Genomic DNA, 18,761 nt, shown 5'->3' with positions numbered 1-18,761 from the left:
CAAAACTATAATATCTCAAATCTGTGAGACCTTCAGTTGCTTATACAAGCTAGAATAAGGCAACGGATACGGATCAGTAAACGGATATACTTGGAGAGCTTAGCTATTCATCTTTTCCTTAGCCCACTCAAGTTGACCCATTTGGAAACCAACCGAAAATCTTGTAAGGGATTAGATCACAGATTGGGTGAGATTTTTCCCGTTCGAGAACTCTACTTCATTAAGACAAAGACAGCTCTACTCAAAGAATCTAAAGACAGATCATCTACTTTGTCATTTCACAGCCATCAATATTCAGAAGGCATTCCGATGACATTCAAAAAGCTTAGACCTAAAAGCACAGGTGCCTTAGAGGGCATACTTCATCAAAAATAATTTAATGATTAGCAAAAATTTTATTTTACTTTTGTTTACAAAGACTTAACTCCAGCACAAGAACCTGAAAGGCTTTGCTTTCTAAAGATCATTTCTAGGCAATTTTAAAAATCCCTTAAAACAACAGTGTTTAATTGGTAAAACCACTCACTCTCCCACCCCTTAGTTGAAAACCAAGACTGGCATTTTCTCAGCTCAGTGACTAGGTATTCAGTGTGCAGTCTTTTCCATCATTCTGGACTCCTGAGGAAGTTTCATATAAATAAAAGTACTCATGAACCAAAATTAACAATATTATCAGTAAGTTACCAATTGCCTTTTTTTTTTTTTTTTTTTTTTTAAAGCAGTCATCACTGATCTTGAAATATGAAACAATACTTAGGGGAAAGGACTGTAAACTGACTAACATTTTTGATTATTTGACTTAGTCCATGGCAGCACAGATCTTCTTCAGCCTAAAAACACGACTGTAAAATACTTCAGGACAGCTCCTATTTGCACACTATTCATTTAATGTGATATGCCAATTTTGTATTTCATAGCAAAAATAAGAATAGAAAAATGTAAAAACCAAACCAGAGCTATACAATTGTACTAAAATGGTACCAATATCAATTCCAGCATTAAATATATTTGCAACTCAGCCAAGTCTTGTTCAAAGAAACAAAATTGATCATCACTGCCGGCCTGTTTTTCCATTTTCCGTCGTTTCCATTCTGAAACACAAGATAACAATTGGTAAGGCTTGTTATTAGAAATACAATAGATGAAGGAAAAAAACCTAGACTTTGCTATTTTTAGTAATTATTTTTTACTTCACTGACCATCCTGTCTCTCCCTGCCCCCAACATACACAGTCTTATCTCTTCTTAATGCTTCTTTAAGCAATCAGTACATAGAGGAAAGGTTTCTGCAAAGAAGTTTTCCAGCAACAACTGCAAAAAAGCTATCCATTATCAACCAAAAAGACAAAAGTCCATGTTCATGCCACTACAGAAAAACTATTTTGAAAATCTGAGCTTTAGCAAGTTTTGTTTCAAGGTCTTAATTTTTCACCAGCCTTCTTACCCAGATCCTTGACTACCACCATCTTATTTACCTAACAGGAGGTTGGCTTGGTTTTTCAGTATTTTTAGTAGAGGATGGACCACTATCAACTTCAGTACAGCGTAAGATTCAACCATTCTATTATCAACAATATTTTTATACTAGCCATTCCTTTTCAAGCTAAAACAAGCAACAGACTACACAAGAAATCTCAATTTAGCTACCGTTTAACCCCCTGAAGTTTGAGTTTTGCTGCAAGGGCAATCACTAAGGCCCAGGAAGACCATTTATCAGCAGTCAGCCTTGCTCAGCACAATGCAAATAACTGAAACGCAAACAGTACTGTAGTTCTTCAATATTGAGAGATGAAGGAATGTATTTATATAATCCTCAGGAGAGTAAGGAGTCTTTTTAGTGCTGTTACTGAAGTATTCCTCCGTACTGCACATTGACTACTGCCAAAATACTTGTAGTGATGTATTTACTGATACAAACCCATTTTCTTCTTTCAGATGTTGATATAACTCAGCTTTATTGTTGACAGAGTTCAAACGACCAATAAATTCCTGGTGTTTCCTAGAGTTGGCTGTATTAATCCTGTTGCTCCATAAAGACAGCAAGGACATTGGCCCTAAAATTGCAAGTAAAAAGAGTCTAAGCAATTTAATTTGTGATTTCTTGAACATCATTTTAAAGATAAGAAATTACAGGCTATGGTAGTATAACATATTAAAACCACTAATATTAAACAACCTTTTAATAGAGGCTAAATAAAAAGAATGCAGTGATAACAGCTGAATAGTTGCTTCATGAGATTTACTTTGCCTCAAATGCAGAATCTGAACATCTACTGCAACAGACAGGAGCTCACACCAAGGAAGAGAAGTCAGTGAGAACTGCCCATTCTTACAACTATCCTGCTCAGGCATGTTTTCATTAGTCAGCAGGAGGCAGCAATTTCTAATTCCTGTCCTTAAATAGCATTTCTGACATACAGTAGGCTCAAAAAAGCACCACCAGAAATTCATGCAACCGCCTCCCGTCAACCCACGTGCCTATCCATAGACTCACACAGTATCTTGGTACCTCTTTTTCTGAGGTTAACATATTTATCAAGTATTTCTCAACACTGCGTGTTTAATTAAAAGTTATCCTCAGTGACTTGGCTTTAACTCCAAGAAGATTCATCTCATTACTTTACAAAATACAGACTGATACAACAACTTCTATCTTTAAAGAATAAGATGTTGCAATGCTTCTGGTTTACCTTTTGCCTTTTCAACTGTGGGCATTTCATCCATTGTTATAAGTGGCTTTTTGTTGGGTGGCTCAGGAGAATCAGGTGAATCTTTGATAACTTCAGCTTCTGCTAGTTCTTCTTTTTCACGATCCAAGAGACCTTTTAACCTTTTTGAGAGGGAAGGAAAACAAGTGAAGCAAAAAATGCTAGTGCAGCACATATGATTCTAGATACTATTTCGTACTCCTCCAAGTTATATGCAACCAATACAACAAAATTTCTTGTGACCCCTAGGAATGAATGGAAGACTAGCCAAATACTCTCTGGATAAAGCCTTAAGTAAATGGAAAGACAAGTTACAACATGAATTATAGGCTGTAGGTATACAGACAATCAATCCTGACATTCAGCCAAAGAGAAGAGCTGAATCAATCTGGCTGATCTACCTAAACGCTAATCTAACTTTCAAGAGAAAATAACTGCCTGTCCCAAGCTTTTAGTCATATTTTAAACTTCTATAAAGCTGTTTAATGTCTAATAGGTGGTGTGGTTATGATAAAAATCAAACAGCAGCAACTCCTCAAGCTGCAAAGCCCTGCTAAGTGGTCAACAACTTGTGCAAGAATCATACTGCTTGTAAAACATGCTAATTCGAAAAGCCTGATAAGCAGGCACTGTAATAAGATGCCCATTTCCCAAGCTTGGTAGTGGTGACTGACCTAAAAAACCTTGGGATCCACACTCACTGGTAGTAAGCCAAAGTTAGAAGCAAGAACACATCAAATTGAAGCTAACAACTGTTTCACCACAGTTGTTCTTCCCTTTGCAATAAGGCAGGCCAGAAATGATTATGCTACAGTTTTATTTCACTTCAGAAAATTTACCTTTCTGATTCTTGCCATGGCTTATCCGATTCATAGTCTTTGCCTAACTTCTCTGACTTGTCTTCTTTGTCTTCTCTCTTTCTACCTCGTTTCTTGCGCTCTTCTTCTTCTGGGGGTTTGCTTCTGCAAGCCATCAAACATTCTAAGACTCGCTGGTGCTTATCAGAGTTGTTTATGTGTGCTCGTACAAGGGTCTCCAATTCATTCCACATAATCCGGTACTGTTCATCTCTACGCAAGGCCAGAAAAAAAGACAAGTATTACATAGAGAATTACCTAGATCATTAAATCATTGAATAAATTACAATTAAAAACATACCTTAAGAAACCCCAAAAAACCCTAAAACCAAAAAATAACTCCAAACAGATTCTCTGTCTTCTTGTACTGGAGGTCTGTCCACCTGGAACTACTCCATCCTTGAAACTTGAAACCACCTTGCATGTAACATTCCCCAGTTAACATCCAGAGTTAAGTTTAAATTGAAAAAGACTGTGTCCACTGAAATAAAATGCGTACCTTCCACAAGATCTCACTGCCAAAAGGTACTTCCGAATTCTCTCAGGCGTTTGCTATCTATGCAATGTCAGGATATGCATACTCATGTACTGACATGCAAATTAATTAGTATTTAATCCTTTCGACAAAAAGAAATTTAGAAAGTATTGTACCATGCTACTGTAAATAACTTCCAGTCATGGGGGCAAATCTTCTGTAGCTGAATTTCTTTTCAGCCAGTTCTTGGAAATACAATGCACACAAGACAAGACAATAACTGAAGTATCAGGACATTCTATGCTTGTTTTAAAGGAGTTGCCTATATTTTAAACAACAGCTTCAAAAGGAGTTGACTATTGTAATGTAACTGAATTTTAAAGCATTGTTCATTTATTAACCTGAAACGATTCCATTTTCTCCATCCTTGCTTGTATCAATCTCTTCCGTTTCCTGATGACTACCTTTGCTTTCTATTTTAACACACTCACAACTCTTGGGTAATAAAATCATGTATTTTTTCCCTTAACATACAGCAATATCAGTACTGTGATAGCCCCCAAAAGATGCAGACATTTATTTTACGGATGTACAGTATTTAGTTTGCTGCATCTTATCTTTGGCCAAACTTCTTAAATTTTAAATTTGGTACGAAAACAATATCAACAGAATATTTCTGAAAAAAGTCCAGCATCAACAAAGAGAGATATGCATGTAACCTTTTTGGACCCTTTCCTCTGGTACCAACTGTTGAAATTGGCAGCGGATCATTTTTCCTCTCCATGTCTACCAAATTGTATATTGTTTTTTGACAATTCAGAACATCCTCATCAGTCATTGCTTCTTTTACAATCACACTGGCTAATGGCACTACCTGTAAGACAAAACATAAGTCAACACAAGAAAATCTGTCTACGATTTCTTTCTTCCTGTTTCTCTCCTGTGACAAAGGCAATGGAACCATGGAACACCACACACCAAACCTCTCCCCCCTTATCCTAAATTTAATAGTAATTCTGAGCAAGTACAAGCAGATGCATGCTGCCTTTACCCAGCAGCACTGTAGCTGTCAGGTTCAAATATTCCACCCTGTTTAGATGTCATTGCAATAATCTATTGACATTAAATAGAGTACTTAAGTGAAAATAAAGCTGAAAACAAACTGATTTGTGACAAGTGATTTATAAAATACAGTTAATATTTCATCAAGTGGCAAGATCAAACTTTATCTAGAAGAGAATAAAAGGTTACAAACCCCAGGTGACTTACAGCTTGCATGTTGAAGATGGTAGTCTGAGAAATAATCATGGGCCAGTAACGTGTATGTTTCTCTAACTGATCTTTTGCACGTTCCAGTGGAATTTCAAGACTTCCATCGATCTTATATCTGGGCTCTAGAAAAGGAGTTAATCGGTTTTCCCTCATAAATTCACCAAAATCCTAATGATAACCAAACAAGACACAATTAGGCATTTCTCTAACAAAGTAACTTTCACTGAACGGGCAAAACAGCAAAGTCTTATCACCACTAACCACGTACTGTCCCCACCACTAAATTTGACTGTAACAACCAGAGCCCTGTTTCTAGCTTTCAGATGTACATTATTCAGGGTGAACACAGAAACAGTTCTATAAATATATGGGTTAAAAACCGATGCAAGGTTTTTGATGAGGAGGCCTTCTGGATCTGCAAGGTATTTCATGTCTGGTAAAGAGTTCTATTATGTTTTTCTGGAAGCCACTTCTGCTTGTTTGTTTACAACAGATACAAAAGATGTGTGGAAAAAAATAAAGGGGAAAAAAAAAAAATAAAGAATGCCAGTTGATTGTTTGCTCCATATCCACGGTTCAAAGCTGACAACACCTCTTCTATTTATTGCACAAACCATTCTGACACTAAGCAGGATATAGTCCCATGTGTATCTAGCCCACAGTAAAAACTTGCCAAGAAAAATGTTATTCTAGAATTAGAATAAACTTTAAATACTGTAGTGCATAAGGAGGTAAGTACTTCCTTGACGTGGAAAGGATTCTATGAGGCAGGCAAAACAATAAGCAGATTGACTACTTTATACTAAACGTCTATCAGTCAGTAGTACAAAGAAAAACAGTTTGACCACGCAATCCACACCAGCTCTCCAGAAAATGTACTAACATTCCTTTTACGCATCTATTGCGCTAAATCTCTTGTCAGCTGAGATAAGCACCAACTTAAGGAAAAAGAACAAAGAGAGAATCTTACTGTAATGCGGTAGTCAGTGACTCTCCCACCACACCCTTCACTAATTGATGGCGGATCTTCTAGAATTGATCGTGAGCTGCTTAATACATGCAGAAAAATTTCTCCTCCGTGGCTGCTGAGCATGTGACTAATTACTTTAGAGCCAGATTTCCGAGGCTGTTCTAACAAAACAGAACGACCTGTTGGAAATGAGATCAGTTTCATTAATTTCTCTGCTGCAATTTTAGATGAAAAACTACATACACACAACACAGGTCTGTACCTAGCCAGCAAGACTCTGAATCCATTAAAGTTGAGTTTTCACCTAGCTGAATGAGAAACAGCTATCTCCTTTGAGTATTTACTCCATGTCTTTACACAGAAGTGTCACATGTTCTTAAATTTTACACAGAAAGATCAAAAAGCCTCTCTCCTGGACCAATCACTTCTCTCTGTAGGACATCGTTCACAGGAAAAATACATATTTGTAAGACATTAAAATGGTATTGTGTAAGGGCAGTTTGCTATTCGTAATTAGTACAGATTATGTTGTATACTAAACTTACTCGCCCCTACAGTAGAACCCGTCTCATTAAAAGCCACTTCTAAAAAGTAACATAAAAACCTACTTGAGTATAAAGGTATCAATTGGTACTATTCGTTAATGCTTAAATGGAAACAATTTTCAGAGAAATAAAACTGCCTTTGTCTTATTTCCAGTAAAAGCATAAAAGGGTGCATTTGCCAAACAAGTTGTTTGTTATAAGAAAGCAAAAATAAATCAGAAGAGAGAGGTTATCTACAACATGCTATTAATTTTGTTCTAATCGGTTTTATTAATCAAAGTATTTTTTCAGTACTGAAGCTTTAGAGAAAAATATGTAAAAACAGTATTTAATAAGACCACTGAATGCTTATTTAGACATTCAAATTCTTGACTGAAGAAAACATCCTATTAAAAAGATGTTTGTAATGCAGTTTTGTTTGCGAAGTGTAAGAAATCCACATGTAATTAACATTGACTACATATTACTTGTTCGGAAGAAACAGCTTTGGCTTACCTTTTTAACACATATTTTAATGGCAGCGTCTTACAAACAAGATTGTTCACAGCAACAGGCAGGATCTTGCAGATAAGCAAAAGATAAACAAATCTAACCTACTTTTTGACTGATCCTTGTACACATAATGGGTATGTCTGCTTCAGTTGATCAACATGCTTAGCTGGTCATAACCCAGTTAAGAGCTTTCTGAGGCTGCCCAGCAAATGCCAAAAATCAGGCACAGACCTAAGTTGCTATTATTTTGCAATAGTCAGAGTAAGCATTGTGATCAAGTGCACTATCAAATACTGAAAGCAGTGTTTCTTACTAAATAGCATGAAGTGAGAAGTATTCTACATTTGGATTCAGAAAGAACTACCACATTTCAATACTTGCTCCTTCTTTACATCTTCCCTCTCGTCTTCAAGTTTCAAAACACATTCCATTTGCCTTTGAGTACATTTAACACCTTTCTTCTTTATACAAGATGTTAAAATAAACTTGCTGTTTTTACAGTATACAGACATTTACTGCTATACAAACTGTGTTAAGTGCTCTATTCACAATATTAACAATTACAACATTAAATAATTAGCCAAGGACAAATTTACCATTAAGGAGGAAGTTAGTAAGGCATGAAGAGGGTCTGCTATTTACATCTACTGGTGAAATTCTGTATGCTCCAGTGCAATAGTGCAATTCTGAAAAATAAATGAGTAGAAAAGTTAAGAACGTAGTATCACATACGGAAAAAATATCCCACACAAAAAAGAATGGGAGAGGAGGCTATTCCACAATCAGCAGAACTAAGAAGTCTAGCTGCCTCTATCTAAAAGTCTGCTCCTTTTGCAATGTTCTTTCAACTGTTCCAGTACCCTCAACACTGAGAACCTAAAACACTTCCCAAGTTCCATTTCCAGCAGGACCTCTAGTTTTTTATTTACTGAATTTTTTCACTGTAGAGTCAGCCTCCTCTTACTTCTTCTATTTTTGACGTGCTGGCTCAAAGAGTCAACATATTTTGCTGATAGTATACAGGGTACATGAGCTGAACAGCCATGTGGTTCTTATGTTATCCCAAATCTTCTGTGTCTTTCTCTCCTTTACAGAGATTTGGAGAGAGATCTCTCCCTTACTTCAATCTGAAAGTTAATCTAGAGGGACTAGTCCACTGATAGCATCATTGCATACATTTAATTTCCTTATAAAGCCTTTTACTTAGCACTCAAGATTAAAGATAGTACTTTGATCATATCTCTCCTTCCTCCCCCCCGAATGAAAACAAAAAAAAAAAAAACAAAAAACAAAAAAAAAAAAAAAAAAAAAAATAAAAAAAAAAAAAATAAAAAAAACAACAAAACAAAAAGAAAAAACAAACAAAACAAAACAAAGATTCAATGTCTCAAAGATGCTATGTTAAAAAACCACCATTGTGCAGCTGACAAGTTACAATTGGCCCCATGGGAAAGGCAAACAATTACCCAACATTGTAATCAAGGAACAACTTCATGATACTTAAGAGGAGATTGAAAAAAGCCACAAAGCAAAACCCCTCCCACCTCTTACCCAAACCACTAATTAGCCAAGATCAGGAGAGCATTCTATGACCATTAGCAAATCAGGGTGCAGTCAGCAGCAACGTTTATAGAGCAAAAGGTAAAACCAGCATTAACAAGAAGCAAATTACCTCCTTTTCAGATTCTTTATCCATGTACAGAGACAACAGGGTTCAACACAAGTTAGAATATCAGGTTTGTAAGATACCATGTTACCTACCCACACTATTCGTTCGAGGAGTACACCATTTTAATGTTACAGTTTCTTTAAACGTGCCTTCTCTGCTATTGCCACCTACATGATTATCACCTGCAATATAAAGTCAGAAAAAGTGTGTGACCAACCGTATTTTTATATTACATCAAAAAACTCTAAACTTTTAAGGTACAAAAATATTTGTAACATGAGCATATACAACATGTAATCTAATTTTTAAGTTAGATATCCAACTTAAGCAAAAAAATTCTTAGCAGTGGCAGTTAAAAAATAACCTCTAAAACCAGCAGCCATTGCATATATTTTAAAAACCAATTCAGCAAATAATATACTGAAGCTCCACAGTGTGTTTCACAGGTTTGATTCAGCATTCAGAAAATTATAGATATGTTTCATCTGTAACAGTATTTTTCTTCTAAAATGCCTAGGACTTTAAGACAATATCTTTTTTATTTTTCCACAGAGAAATCAGAACCTTTAACAAATGTTAGAGCTGATCATTTCTTTATTACAAATTATATCCCCATGTCAAAACTGAAACTGATCTAAAGGTACATTTGACAAGATGGGCTTTTGGGGAGAAGAAGTATTTCGTCTCATCATTCAGCATCTTTGCTATGTCAGATTCAATCTGAACATCTCTCCACATTCTACTGGCCACAGATTAAAATACTTTCCTATATGTCTCACTGACAACTGGTCTGGCAAAAAGCACATGAAGGCCTTAAATGAGACATCAATACTCCTTAATACATTAAACCACATTTCTACTAGCGAGTTCTTCATGGTCTTTGACACACAATTTCCCAGGAAAGAATTAACTGACTTTTGCATGAAGTTTCATAATTACTGTAGCATAGTTACTTAATACACTCAAAACCACAATTGGGAGGAATGAGACATACATCGACATGCAATATTATATGTAATATGCTATAGTTTAGTCTAATCTTTCACATAAGAAGTATTCTTTTATTTCATAAAGACATTTACTCACAAAATACGTCTTATTTGCTTATTAATCATTCAGGTAACTTGGAAAAGTTTGGCTTTTTTTTTTCCCCCCAGTTACCTTAAAATAACTGGAATAATTTTGGAAAACTTTTCGATATCTAAAGGCCAAGCTTATTTAATTTAAAAATCCTCTAGCAACATTTCACAGAAATAAGATCAATGTAACTGAATTCCTATTTTCTTTGCACCAGAGCTATTACATCTGAAATATTTATTTAAAAACAAATTAAAAGAAACCCAAATTTACAGAATCCATGAACAGAAAAAAATTGAAGAGGAATTGCTGTCAGAATTTGGTTTTGGTTTTTACTAGCAAACTGATTCTTTAAGCAAATAGATATTACGAAACTATTTCCAAGCCCTTACAATAAAGCATTATGATTTCAACATGGTAACACAAGTTCAGGGGAGTCTGAATTCATTACCATAGCATCCTATTTTTTTTCCTCAATCCTTAATCATACACTCCACTAAAATAGGGAGCACAGTACTTGTGATGATAATGAGTTACCTCCTTTTCCTCAAAGTAATGATAATTCGCTTAAGAGAAAACAAAGCACAAACTCTCTAAAACGGCTACTTACGGAACAGATGATTTCAAACTTCAGAAAAGAAACATCCACTCTTAGTTAAATAACTGGTATAACTAATTTGTTAAATTCTTCACTTCTTAGAAGTTAAACCATGATCAACCTTCTAATATGCTTTAAAACTATATAAAGTAGTTTCGGGTAATGAAACAACTATCTACAGCCCACATGTATTCTACCCACATAGTAAATCAGACTGAGCTTTTAATGGTACTGAATCATTTAACAGAAGTTACAATCAATGCAGTAAGGAAAGTAGAGCGTATACAAGCCTTTAAAAGCTTCAAATGAGACCTCAGCACTGAAAAGGCATACAGTCAAAGTATTCCATAACACAATGGCACAGGCTGAGGGTTTTTTCATCACCACTTCACTTTTAATTTTACTAACACAGAATTTTTAGCCTGGTTTATTAACAAATTTTTACAGCAAGCACTGTTTTGTAACAAAATAGTTGCGCATAGGGCTTACTGTTGTGTTTTTCTAACCTCAACTGAGTTTTTAAAAATTCACCTCAGAAAAATACTAGGTAATAATTCCAGATTTACAGAAAGGATAATAGGTATTTCAAATACAATAAGAAAGCTCAAAAGCCAAATAACTATTGCCTTTTCCAAAGCAATTACTGTCATAAACAGGTCTATGGGATGTAAGTGATGTCAACTATTATTACCTGACAGATTAAAAGTTCAATTGTGCAAGGAATAATTTTCCACAAATACCCATAAGAGGTACTTCGTTTTGTAAAATCACTGCACATTTGGTCTCTCATCTTCTTTTTATATCTCAAAAAGTTGACACGCCCTTCAAATCACACATATATGCTGAATATATGTGAAACCTTGTCTGAATTTGACCAGTTTTTTCATTGTTATAGCTTTATTACTGTATTCAAGCGAGTAATGAGTAAAACTCCAACGCCAGCATTACAAATTAAGTTCTTGGGTTCTAAGGAATAACTGAAAATATGCTAATCACGCCTGGAATTCACACCAATTTGAAGCTCACAATCTTTCTTTGTGAAAGCTTCCAGCAGGTTAATCAAAAGCCACTTTTAGAAGACTATTTATACTTACCACTCTTTAAAAAGTCAACGTGTGCCTCTTTGTGATGAAGAAGCTCCACATCATAGTTCGCTGATGTGTTAGCATGTTGTTCTTCCTTTAAAAAACAAAAGGTAGAAAGAATAAATATAACTATTTTAGCTAGAGGTCTCTGTTTTCATAAATGAATTATTCTACATTTACCTTTCACTCCAGAAGAAAACAAAACGTCTCCAAAGCACCTCAGACAACAACAGGATTGCAACGTTGAGGAAATTGTTTGCTCTCTGACCTGTTTAAAGATGCAGCCATCCGCATTTCCTCTTTTTTCCTTTTTTGAAACCCTATGGTTTCCTCTTTATAGAAATGTCTTGACAGGGTGAATAGTGTAAAATATAGGTAAAAAATAGGCTTAACTACTTTTGTTGAAATTAGAGAAGTTAAAGAAGCCTATAATATATTGAACAACACCATCAGTTACATCTTTCTGAGCAGCCACAAATAGTCACTGCAGAATACACAGGCAATTACTCTTCATACCTAAAAATCAAGAAGCCAAACCAAAAAACACACTTCCAACTATCATTTCCTTGCACTTCAGATATCTAACAAGTGTAACGGCAGCTGCAAGTTTATAATTAAAAAAATGGATGTTTGTGAAGAGGACACTACATCTTTAAACAGCTGCAGAGGACTAGCAAAAACAGGACAGTAACTTTGGTCATTTATTCCAAGTTAAATAAATAAATAAATAAAGGAAAAACCACAGAGAACCCAACGTATCTATTACTATAAGGACAAAGGCAGAAGGGAGAGGCATACCAGTAGCACACAGGTCAGAAAGTTACAGACAAGGTATTTGCAAACTTAAGTCACATTTACACCATGACCCATGTCAAAGTCTCATGAAAAGCTGTGAAAATACTTTTTTTAATTTCCTGTTTTAACTTCTATAATGCACACAATATTGCTAGTTTTCAAAGATGCAAGTAACGATTGACAGTATTAGAACTTGATGAATTTTATTAAATCAGGAAAGTTGATCGCCCCTGCCCTTTTTGTCTGAATACGCACACTTCTGTTTCAATTGTTCCTTGCTGGTTCAAAGTACTTGAAATTCTTAGTTGCACTGATTTTCCTTCCAGTAGTGATAAAAATATATTAAACATAGGGACATAAATAACTGAACAGAAGATGTTTCATTTCTTTCTTAACTAGATATATCTGCTATCCCTCTGTTTCTAGTTTATGGATCTTCAAACTGGAAAACCTACTGGAAAACCTTTAGTCAGAAGTCAGCTATTAGTTACAAACACCTTTATGTTGGGTGTGCATGATAATGAAACAGAGGAAAAAGACTCACTATGCCACTATAATGCACAAGGGTCAAGAATATCTAAACACAACTAGAAGAAGACAAAAGAATCACAGACAAAGTAATCTGACGTAAATAAGATTATATTCATATAAAAATAATACAAGCAGAACTGAAATAACACTTGTATTGCTACATCAAAAATTGAGATTCAGCAATACAACATATTGTTCTGTGATCCTTCTTTAATTTTTTCTCCCCTTTATTTTTACTAACCTGGTCACAGACATTGAATGTGGGCTAATAAAAAAAAAAACAAACAAAAAAACAAAACAGAAAACATGATATGGAGAGAAAAACAATATAAAAATTCAATTAAAACAAACATTCAGAGTTTTCAAACAAATTTAGAAGTGATGTAGCCAGTTAGCACAAAGCTATAGACACAGTATTACCTTCATGGGAATGTTAGTTATTGTGGTTGAAGCCAAATCAAAGTGCTGTTGTACTAGAACATTCAGTTTTGTAGCCAGATGACGACCAGCACGGACACTGTGAACTTCACTGGTTAAAACAGGTGAAAGCTACAGTAAATAGACATAGAGTAGATACTATTAATGAATTAAGCTCTAGCATCACGTAACAGTATTATTCATTTAAAACTCTAAAATAAGCATCATTTATACTACTAAATTTGACTAGGGGCAAAAATTACCACTCAAAAAACCCCATCCCATGGGAAACTAAGAAGGAAGAAGCAGAAATTAAATCTCCTTCAGAATTTTGCTGGTTATGCCAATTGTTCTACTTGCAGTTGCTACAGATAGTCAAAAAAAAAAAAAAAAAAAAGTTAGAAGTGTGCTAAAGGCCTGCTTTGTTAATAGGGAGAATTAGTATCACAACATAGGGAAGAAATCCTCTTAATAGCACCTCTGGGCCTAGTTCTCCTGCTCTTTTACCTGCTGAGTAACAGGAACAAACTAATTTTTATATGCCTGCCTGTAAGTGCATCATATATATATATATATACACACACACACACAGACATGCACGCACACACAGGAAACAAACACAAGCCATAAGATACATTTGATTTTTCCCTAGCCAACAAGGACACAGAGATAAAGATGACCGTCTTACATGGGAAAGCAGCAGTCCATTTATTCTCTTCTGATTACATTGGGGGTATTTTTAGCACAACGAAAGAGTTTTTTAGAAAAGAATCTCAGGAAGGTAGCAATTACAGTCCTTTTTATTTATGAAATAGCATTCCTTAAGACTAGATGCCTTTCATGTCAAACGTTGAGACTTTTTCGTGCCTTCTCTTTCTTACAAACAGCACATTAAAATACTGAGCAGCGCAGACTGATGAAGAGCAGAATGTATTACAAAATATTTTGGAAGTACTTGGTTTCAAACCACCACTGAGCATACAAGTCCACAGATTACACACACATGCTTTTGTTACTGAACAACTGAGATGTTAATGTATAGAATGATTTCCTATATGCATCCGTTCATCCTTCCATAAAATAATCTTTTCAAGTACCTGTAGGGTTCTTCAAGTATTTGATGAATTTCAAGCATATTCTACATTCCTACAATGTTACCCTTTCACTTGGAAGCAAATATACTTTCCAATGCTTTTCAGTAAAAGGGCATTCTGTTTGCTAACACTGGAACAACAGAATTCATACACAAAAGCTTACTTTGGTTTCATGAGAAAACCGTTCAATCAAAAGGCTAAAAACGCTAACATGTTAGTCTTGTAACATGGAACAATGCAGTGCTGAACAGTATCTACATCATTCACTGACAGATTTGGGAAAACAGGGCTTGTGCTAGCTAGCAGCTTATGCTTGAACAGCAGAAAAGTTACTCAACTAACCTATTCAACATACCAAGCAGTTGATGGTTTCCCATTGGGTTTCTAAATGTGCATTTCACTCTCAAAAAAACCTGAAAGCCCAAGACTAGAATTCTGTAGCATTAAAAGGCTTACTTCACAAAACCAAAATTGAATCATGAATGATTAATGCAAAAAACTTAAGTAATTAAATTAAAAAAAGGGGATACCATGTATGCACCAAGACTACAAACCAAGAAAAAGCATATACTTGAGATGGCAATACGCATGCTTATCACCTGTGCTTTTTCTTACATCTTACCAGAGACCAGAGCACAAAATGTTATTGCTGAATATTTAACATGCACTGTGTACTTTGAGTCTGACGTGGTTCCTAATCCTTGGATAAATTTCCTCATTTTAAACTCCTTACCTCTTTTTTCGGACGATCTGAAACAAGGCTGTCTTCACCAACCGGGTACGTGTGGATTAAGACTAATTCACATTTCTGAATCTGCATTAGACTTAAAAATAAAATCATTCTATTTAGTCTGCCACACTGTAGGCTATCTCCTAAAAATCAGATCAATTCTGCCAAGATTCACCCGATTTCCAGAACACAGAATCATAAAGATGTATTACACTGTTTCTGAAAGCATTCTGTAGAAACAAGGTTACATGAATGATCTGCAAAAGCACACACTTCAAAATAATTTTAGCAGAATAAAAAAACATACAACATTTCTAGCTCTTCAGATGCTATAGCACTGTGTTTCTTCTGGGACGTATCAATGGAATAGATCCTTAACTGATGTAACCTGTTCAGCTTCATTCAACTGAAAATTGACACTACAGAGAATTTGTCTCTCCAAGTGCATGCACAGGTATTAATAAGGAGATTCCAGAGAACATGAAAACAACTATCCCAATAGCATGCTTATCTCCGAAGGCAGCTGGAAATTTGGAGAGATCAAGACATTGTTCCACATCTCTACGTACAGGAATAAGACCACTTTTCTGTCTTTACAGTGGACTTGGAACCTGATTCTGTGGGGTTTGTACCCTTTGTACACACATGAAACCGCAACTGAGCAGGTAAACGCAGGAGACTCCTGCTTCTGCTATTTAAGTGCCTAAGGAGCAACGAAGAGTAAGATTTCAACCTACTATACGCTTTACAAGGTAATACACAGTCCCTAGGCCAAACAGTTTACTGTTTAATTAGACAAAATATATGATGGAAAAATGACTTCTCCCAGGAGATGCAACCTCTATTTCAAGAGATTCCTTTATCTCAAGGGAAGCGTCAGGCAAGATAACAATTTAGAAATTAAAAACTAGTTTCAGAAGTTAACTATTTTAGTCGAAGATGAATGTAAAACTAATGCAGTGCTGACAAGAAAACATGCATCAGATGCACTACTGATCACAAACACACAGTATATAACAAAGCACAGTTACATGTCTCATTTTGGAGCAAGATGTAAATGCTGTACTGTCTCTATGAGGATAAATGACAATACTGAAAAGCTAATGATTATATACCAGCTTTAAGTCAACAATATAATGATTTAGCAACTTCTGTTTCACACAGGTATTCGTTCGAACAGTTCATTAGAATAAATTTTAAGGGACAAAAATACATCCATGTTTCACAGAGAAGGTAATAGGCACAGAATAAGATCCACTACACTTGTAAAATGTATACTCACTGATCTGAATTAGCTGCAAGCTTGTTATGCTCATGAATGGTTTCCTGAACACAATCCTCAAGCATCCGAACGTGACTGTCACTAGAAAGACATTTTATATTTTTTTTAATGCAGGATAACCAACTCTCCTATTCAAAGCAACATACCACTAAATGCCCTCCTATTTCACATGGGAAATTTTTGATTTGTTACAGACCTCCACAGATGAAATGCTTAGTAAGGCAAGAAAGAATCTAACAAAGACCACAAAAAAGCTACCTATTTCGGGCACTAATCCATGACAACCAACGAAAGGCTTCTACAAATTTCTGAAAGAACTTTGCTGCAAATGGTAGAGGCACATTACCACACATACCTTTTTGCATTAGTAATACAGATTATTCTTCCTCTGTTTCCCACACGTTCCGCATTCTCCATGAGCATGGTTCGAGCCTCATGCTGGTATTCTGTTATCTTGCAGAGTGCTTCAACTGCTGCAACCAGACCGTGAAGTATGCTGCAGCACTCTGGATCTGCCCGAGGATTAGGTGGCCCAACAGCTGCTAATGCTGCCATCAACTAATTAAAAAGAAAAAAATTGTTATTGCAAGTTACTTTCTAGCCCTTTGTTAAAGTGATCAGTCAAGAGAAAAGTCATCATTATAAGTGATTTTACATGCAAATTAATACTGTTGGGAGAAAACCAGACAAAGCAATTAAAGGCCATTATATGTTGCCAACCGTCTAGAAAACATTTGGCCCTATATTATCCTTTACAATTCATTTATTAACTGTTACAAAGCCTTAAGAATATTATCATTTATTACTGAAAAATACCTGGCTATAATAACAAGTTATATTCAATACCTGAAATCAGTTCTAATATTATCAGTTGCCACCTGCTTTTATTCTCTGAGATTCTGGAAATTCAGTTCCTCCCCAAACTAACTGTAAATTTTTCAGAGGATAAGCCCATTCAGCATTAAACAAAACGATAGCAAAGAGAATATTTACTTTTTTACATTTTATTTGCCTATAATGCAAATGTAAAGAAAAATAACCAAATTTAAAATTCAAGAAGTATCACCAAATTACAGAAATGCATAGGTAATTTCCTTATAACATTTAATACATAACTCTATACTCAAAGCTACTGGATTCTTTTTAACTTATGTAAAGCTGCCTGTAGAACAGTCCAGCCTCACAGGTGCCTACTTAAAATTCTCTTACATGATTTCAGACCAGATCCACCGTTTTAATTAACCAAAGTTATTTCATACTGAACATAGTAAGAAGCTGCTGTTTATGAATTAATCTAGACTTAAACCCCAAAAGGACAGTTACAAAGCATACCTCCTGCAAGTTCTGATCTTCTTGAGTCCAAGAATTCAAGACATGAGCCCCAGAATCACTGACAATGAAATTCACCTAAAAGGATCAAAAAAGCACATATAAGATCTTACCATATCAAATCATACAGATAACAGCCATTATGGCTACTTCCTCAAATCGAAACAAATATGAATTACACTCTCTTTCTTCTAATATTCTGGAGATACGTGCAATGACCAGGCAAACTAAAAATAAGACAACAAAACCACAAAAAGCATCCACTCCTACTACATTCAGTTACCCCCTTTAGTAACATTATGATTAACAACTTCTTACTCTGTTTATATTTTTAAGCCACTAAATCAATATCTAGACGAAATTAGCACTGCAGGATATTATGAAGTATTTTAATAATTAGGCAATATTTTCAGTAGAATAGCTACAAAATACATACTTATACTGCAATATTGCAAAGCTTTCTCCAAAGACTGTCACAACAGATCACAGGGGTAAATACCTAGTAAGATTTAATAAACATCACGTAGCAACATAAGCTCTAATGACAACAAAAAAGTCAAGAGGAAGCACGCCTGCCATCTCAATTTCAGTTTCCCATACCACGCAAGCTCAGTTCAGCCAACTGATTCAAATCCATTAAGCATGCACTTGCTATAATCCCACGATGGGACTTGACTCTATATTAAATGCTCCAGAGTTTAAATTCAACATTCATTGTCTTGAGAACCAGGACATGCAATCCATCACGGCAGTGCAGATGACATGCATCAAACCACTGAACGACAGGATGTATTTGCTAGTGCTCAGTCCCTGGCTCAGCTGCTCCCTGACATAGC

At 35.4% G+C, this 18,761-nt stretch overlaps 1 protein-coding gene across 2 annotated transcripts in view; it reads right to left on the bottom strand.

Moving 5' to 3' along the window:
* Positions 1-375: 375 nt before the first annotated feature.
* Positions 376-18,761, bottom strand: part of INTS13 (integrator complex subunit 13) — a 21,343-nt gene continuing 2,957 nt past the window's right edge. The window contains exons 3-17 of one of the 2 annotated variants that reach the window (XM_030481115.2): positions 17,929-18,003; positions 16,952-17,154; positions 16,597-16,677; positions 15,318-15,408; positions 13,494-13,622; positions 11,757-11,841; positions 9,080-9,169; positions 7,915-8,004; positions 6,282-6,460; positions 5,309-5,479; positions 4,759-4,913; positions 3,547-3,777; positions 2,690-2,829; positions 1,918-2,053; positions 376-1,091 (exon numbers count right to left, since the gene is read on the bottom strand). In XM_030481115.2, the coding sequence (XP_030336975.1) occupies positions 1,052-1,091; positions 1,918-2,053; positions 2,690-2,829; positions 3,547-3,777; positions 4,759-4,913; positions 5,309-5,479; positions 6,282-6,460; positions 7,915-8,004; positions 9,080-9,169; positions 11,757-11,841; positions 13,494-13,622; positions 15,318-15,408; positions 16,597-16,677; positions 16,952-17,154; positions 17,929-18,003 (1,896 nt within the window). In that variant the 3' untranslated portion in view covers positions 376-1,051. The remainder of the gene's footprint in view (positions 1,092-1,917; positions 2,054-2,689; positions 2,830-3,546; positions 3,778-4,758; positions 4,914-5,308; positions 5,480-6,281; positions 6,461-7,914; positions 8,005-9,079; positions 9,170-11,756; positions 11,842-13,493; positions 13,623-15,317; positions 15,409-16,596; positions 16,678-16,951; positions 17,155-17,928; positions 18,004-18,761) is intronic. The other variant, XM_030481116.2, reaches the window with a different exon arrangement.

The sequence above is a fragment of the Strigops habroptila genome, chromosome 3 (genome assembly GCF_004027225.2).
Source record: "Strigops habroptila isolate Jane chromosome 3, bStrHab1.2.pri, whole genome shotgun sequence".
NCBI lineage: Eukaryota > Metazoa > Chordata > Aves > Psittaciformes > Psittacidae > Strigops > Strigops habroptila.
This window is presented reverse-complemented; position numbering and strand designations above follow the sequence as displayed.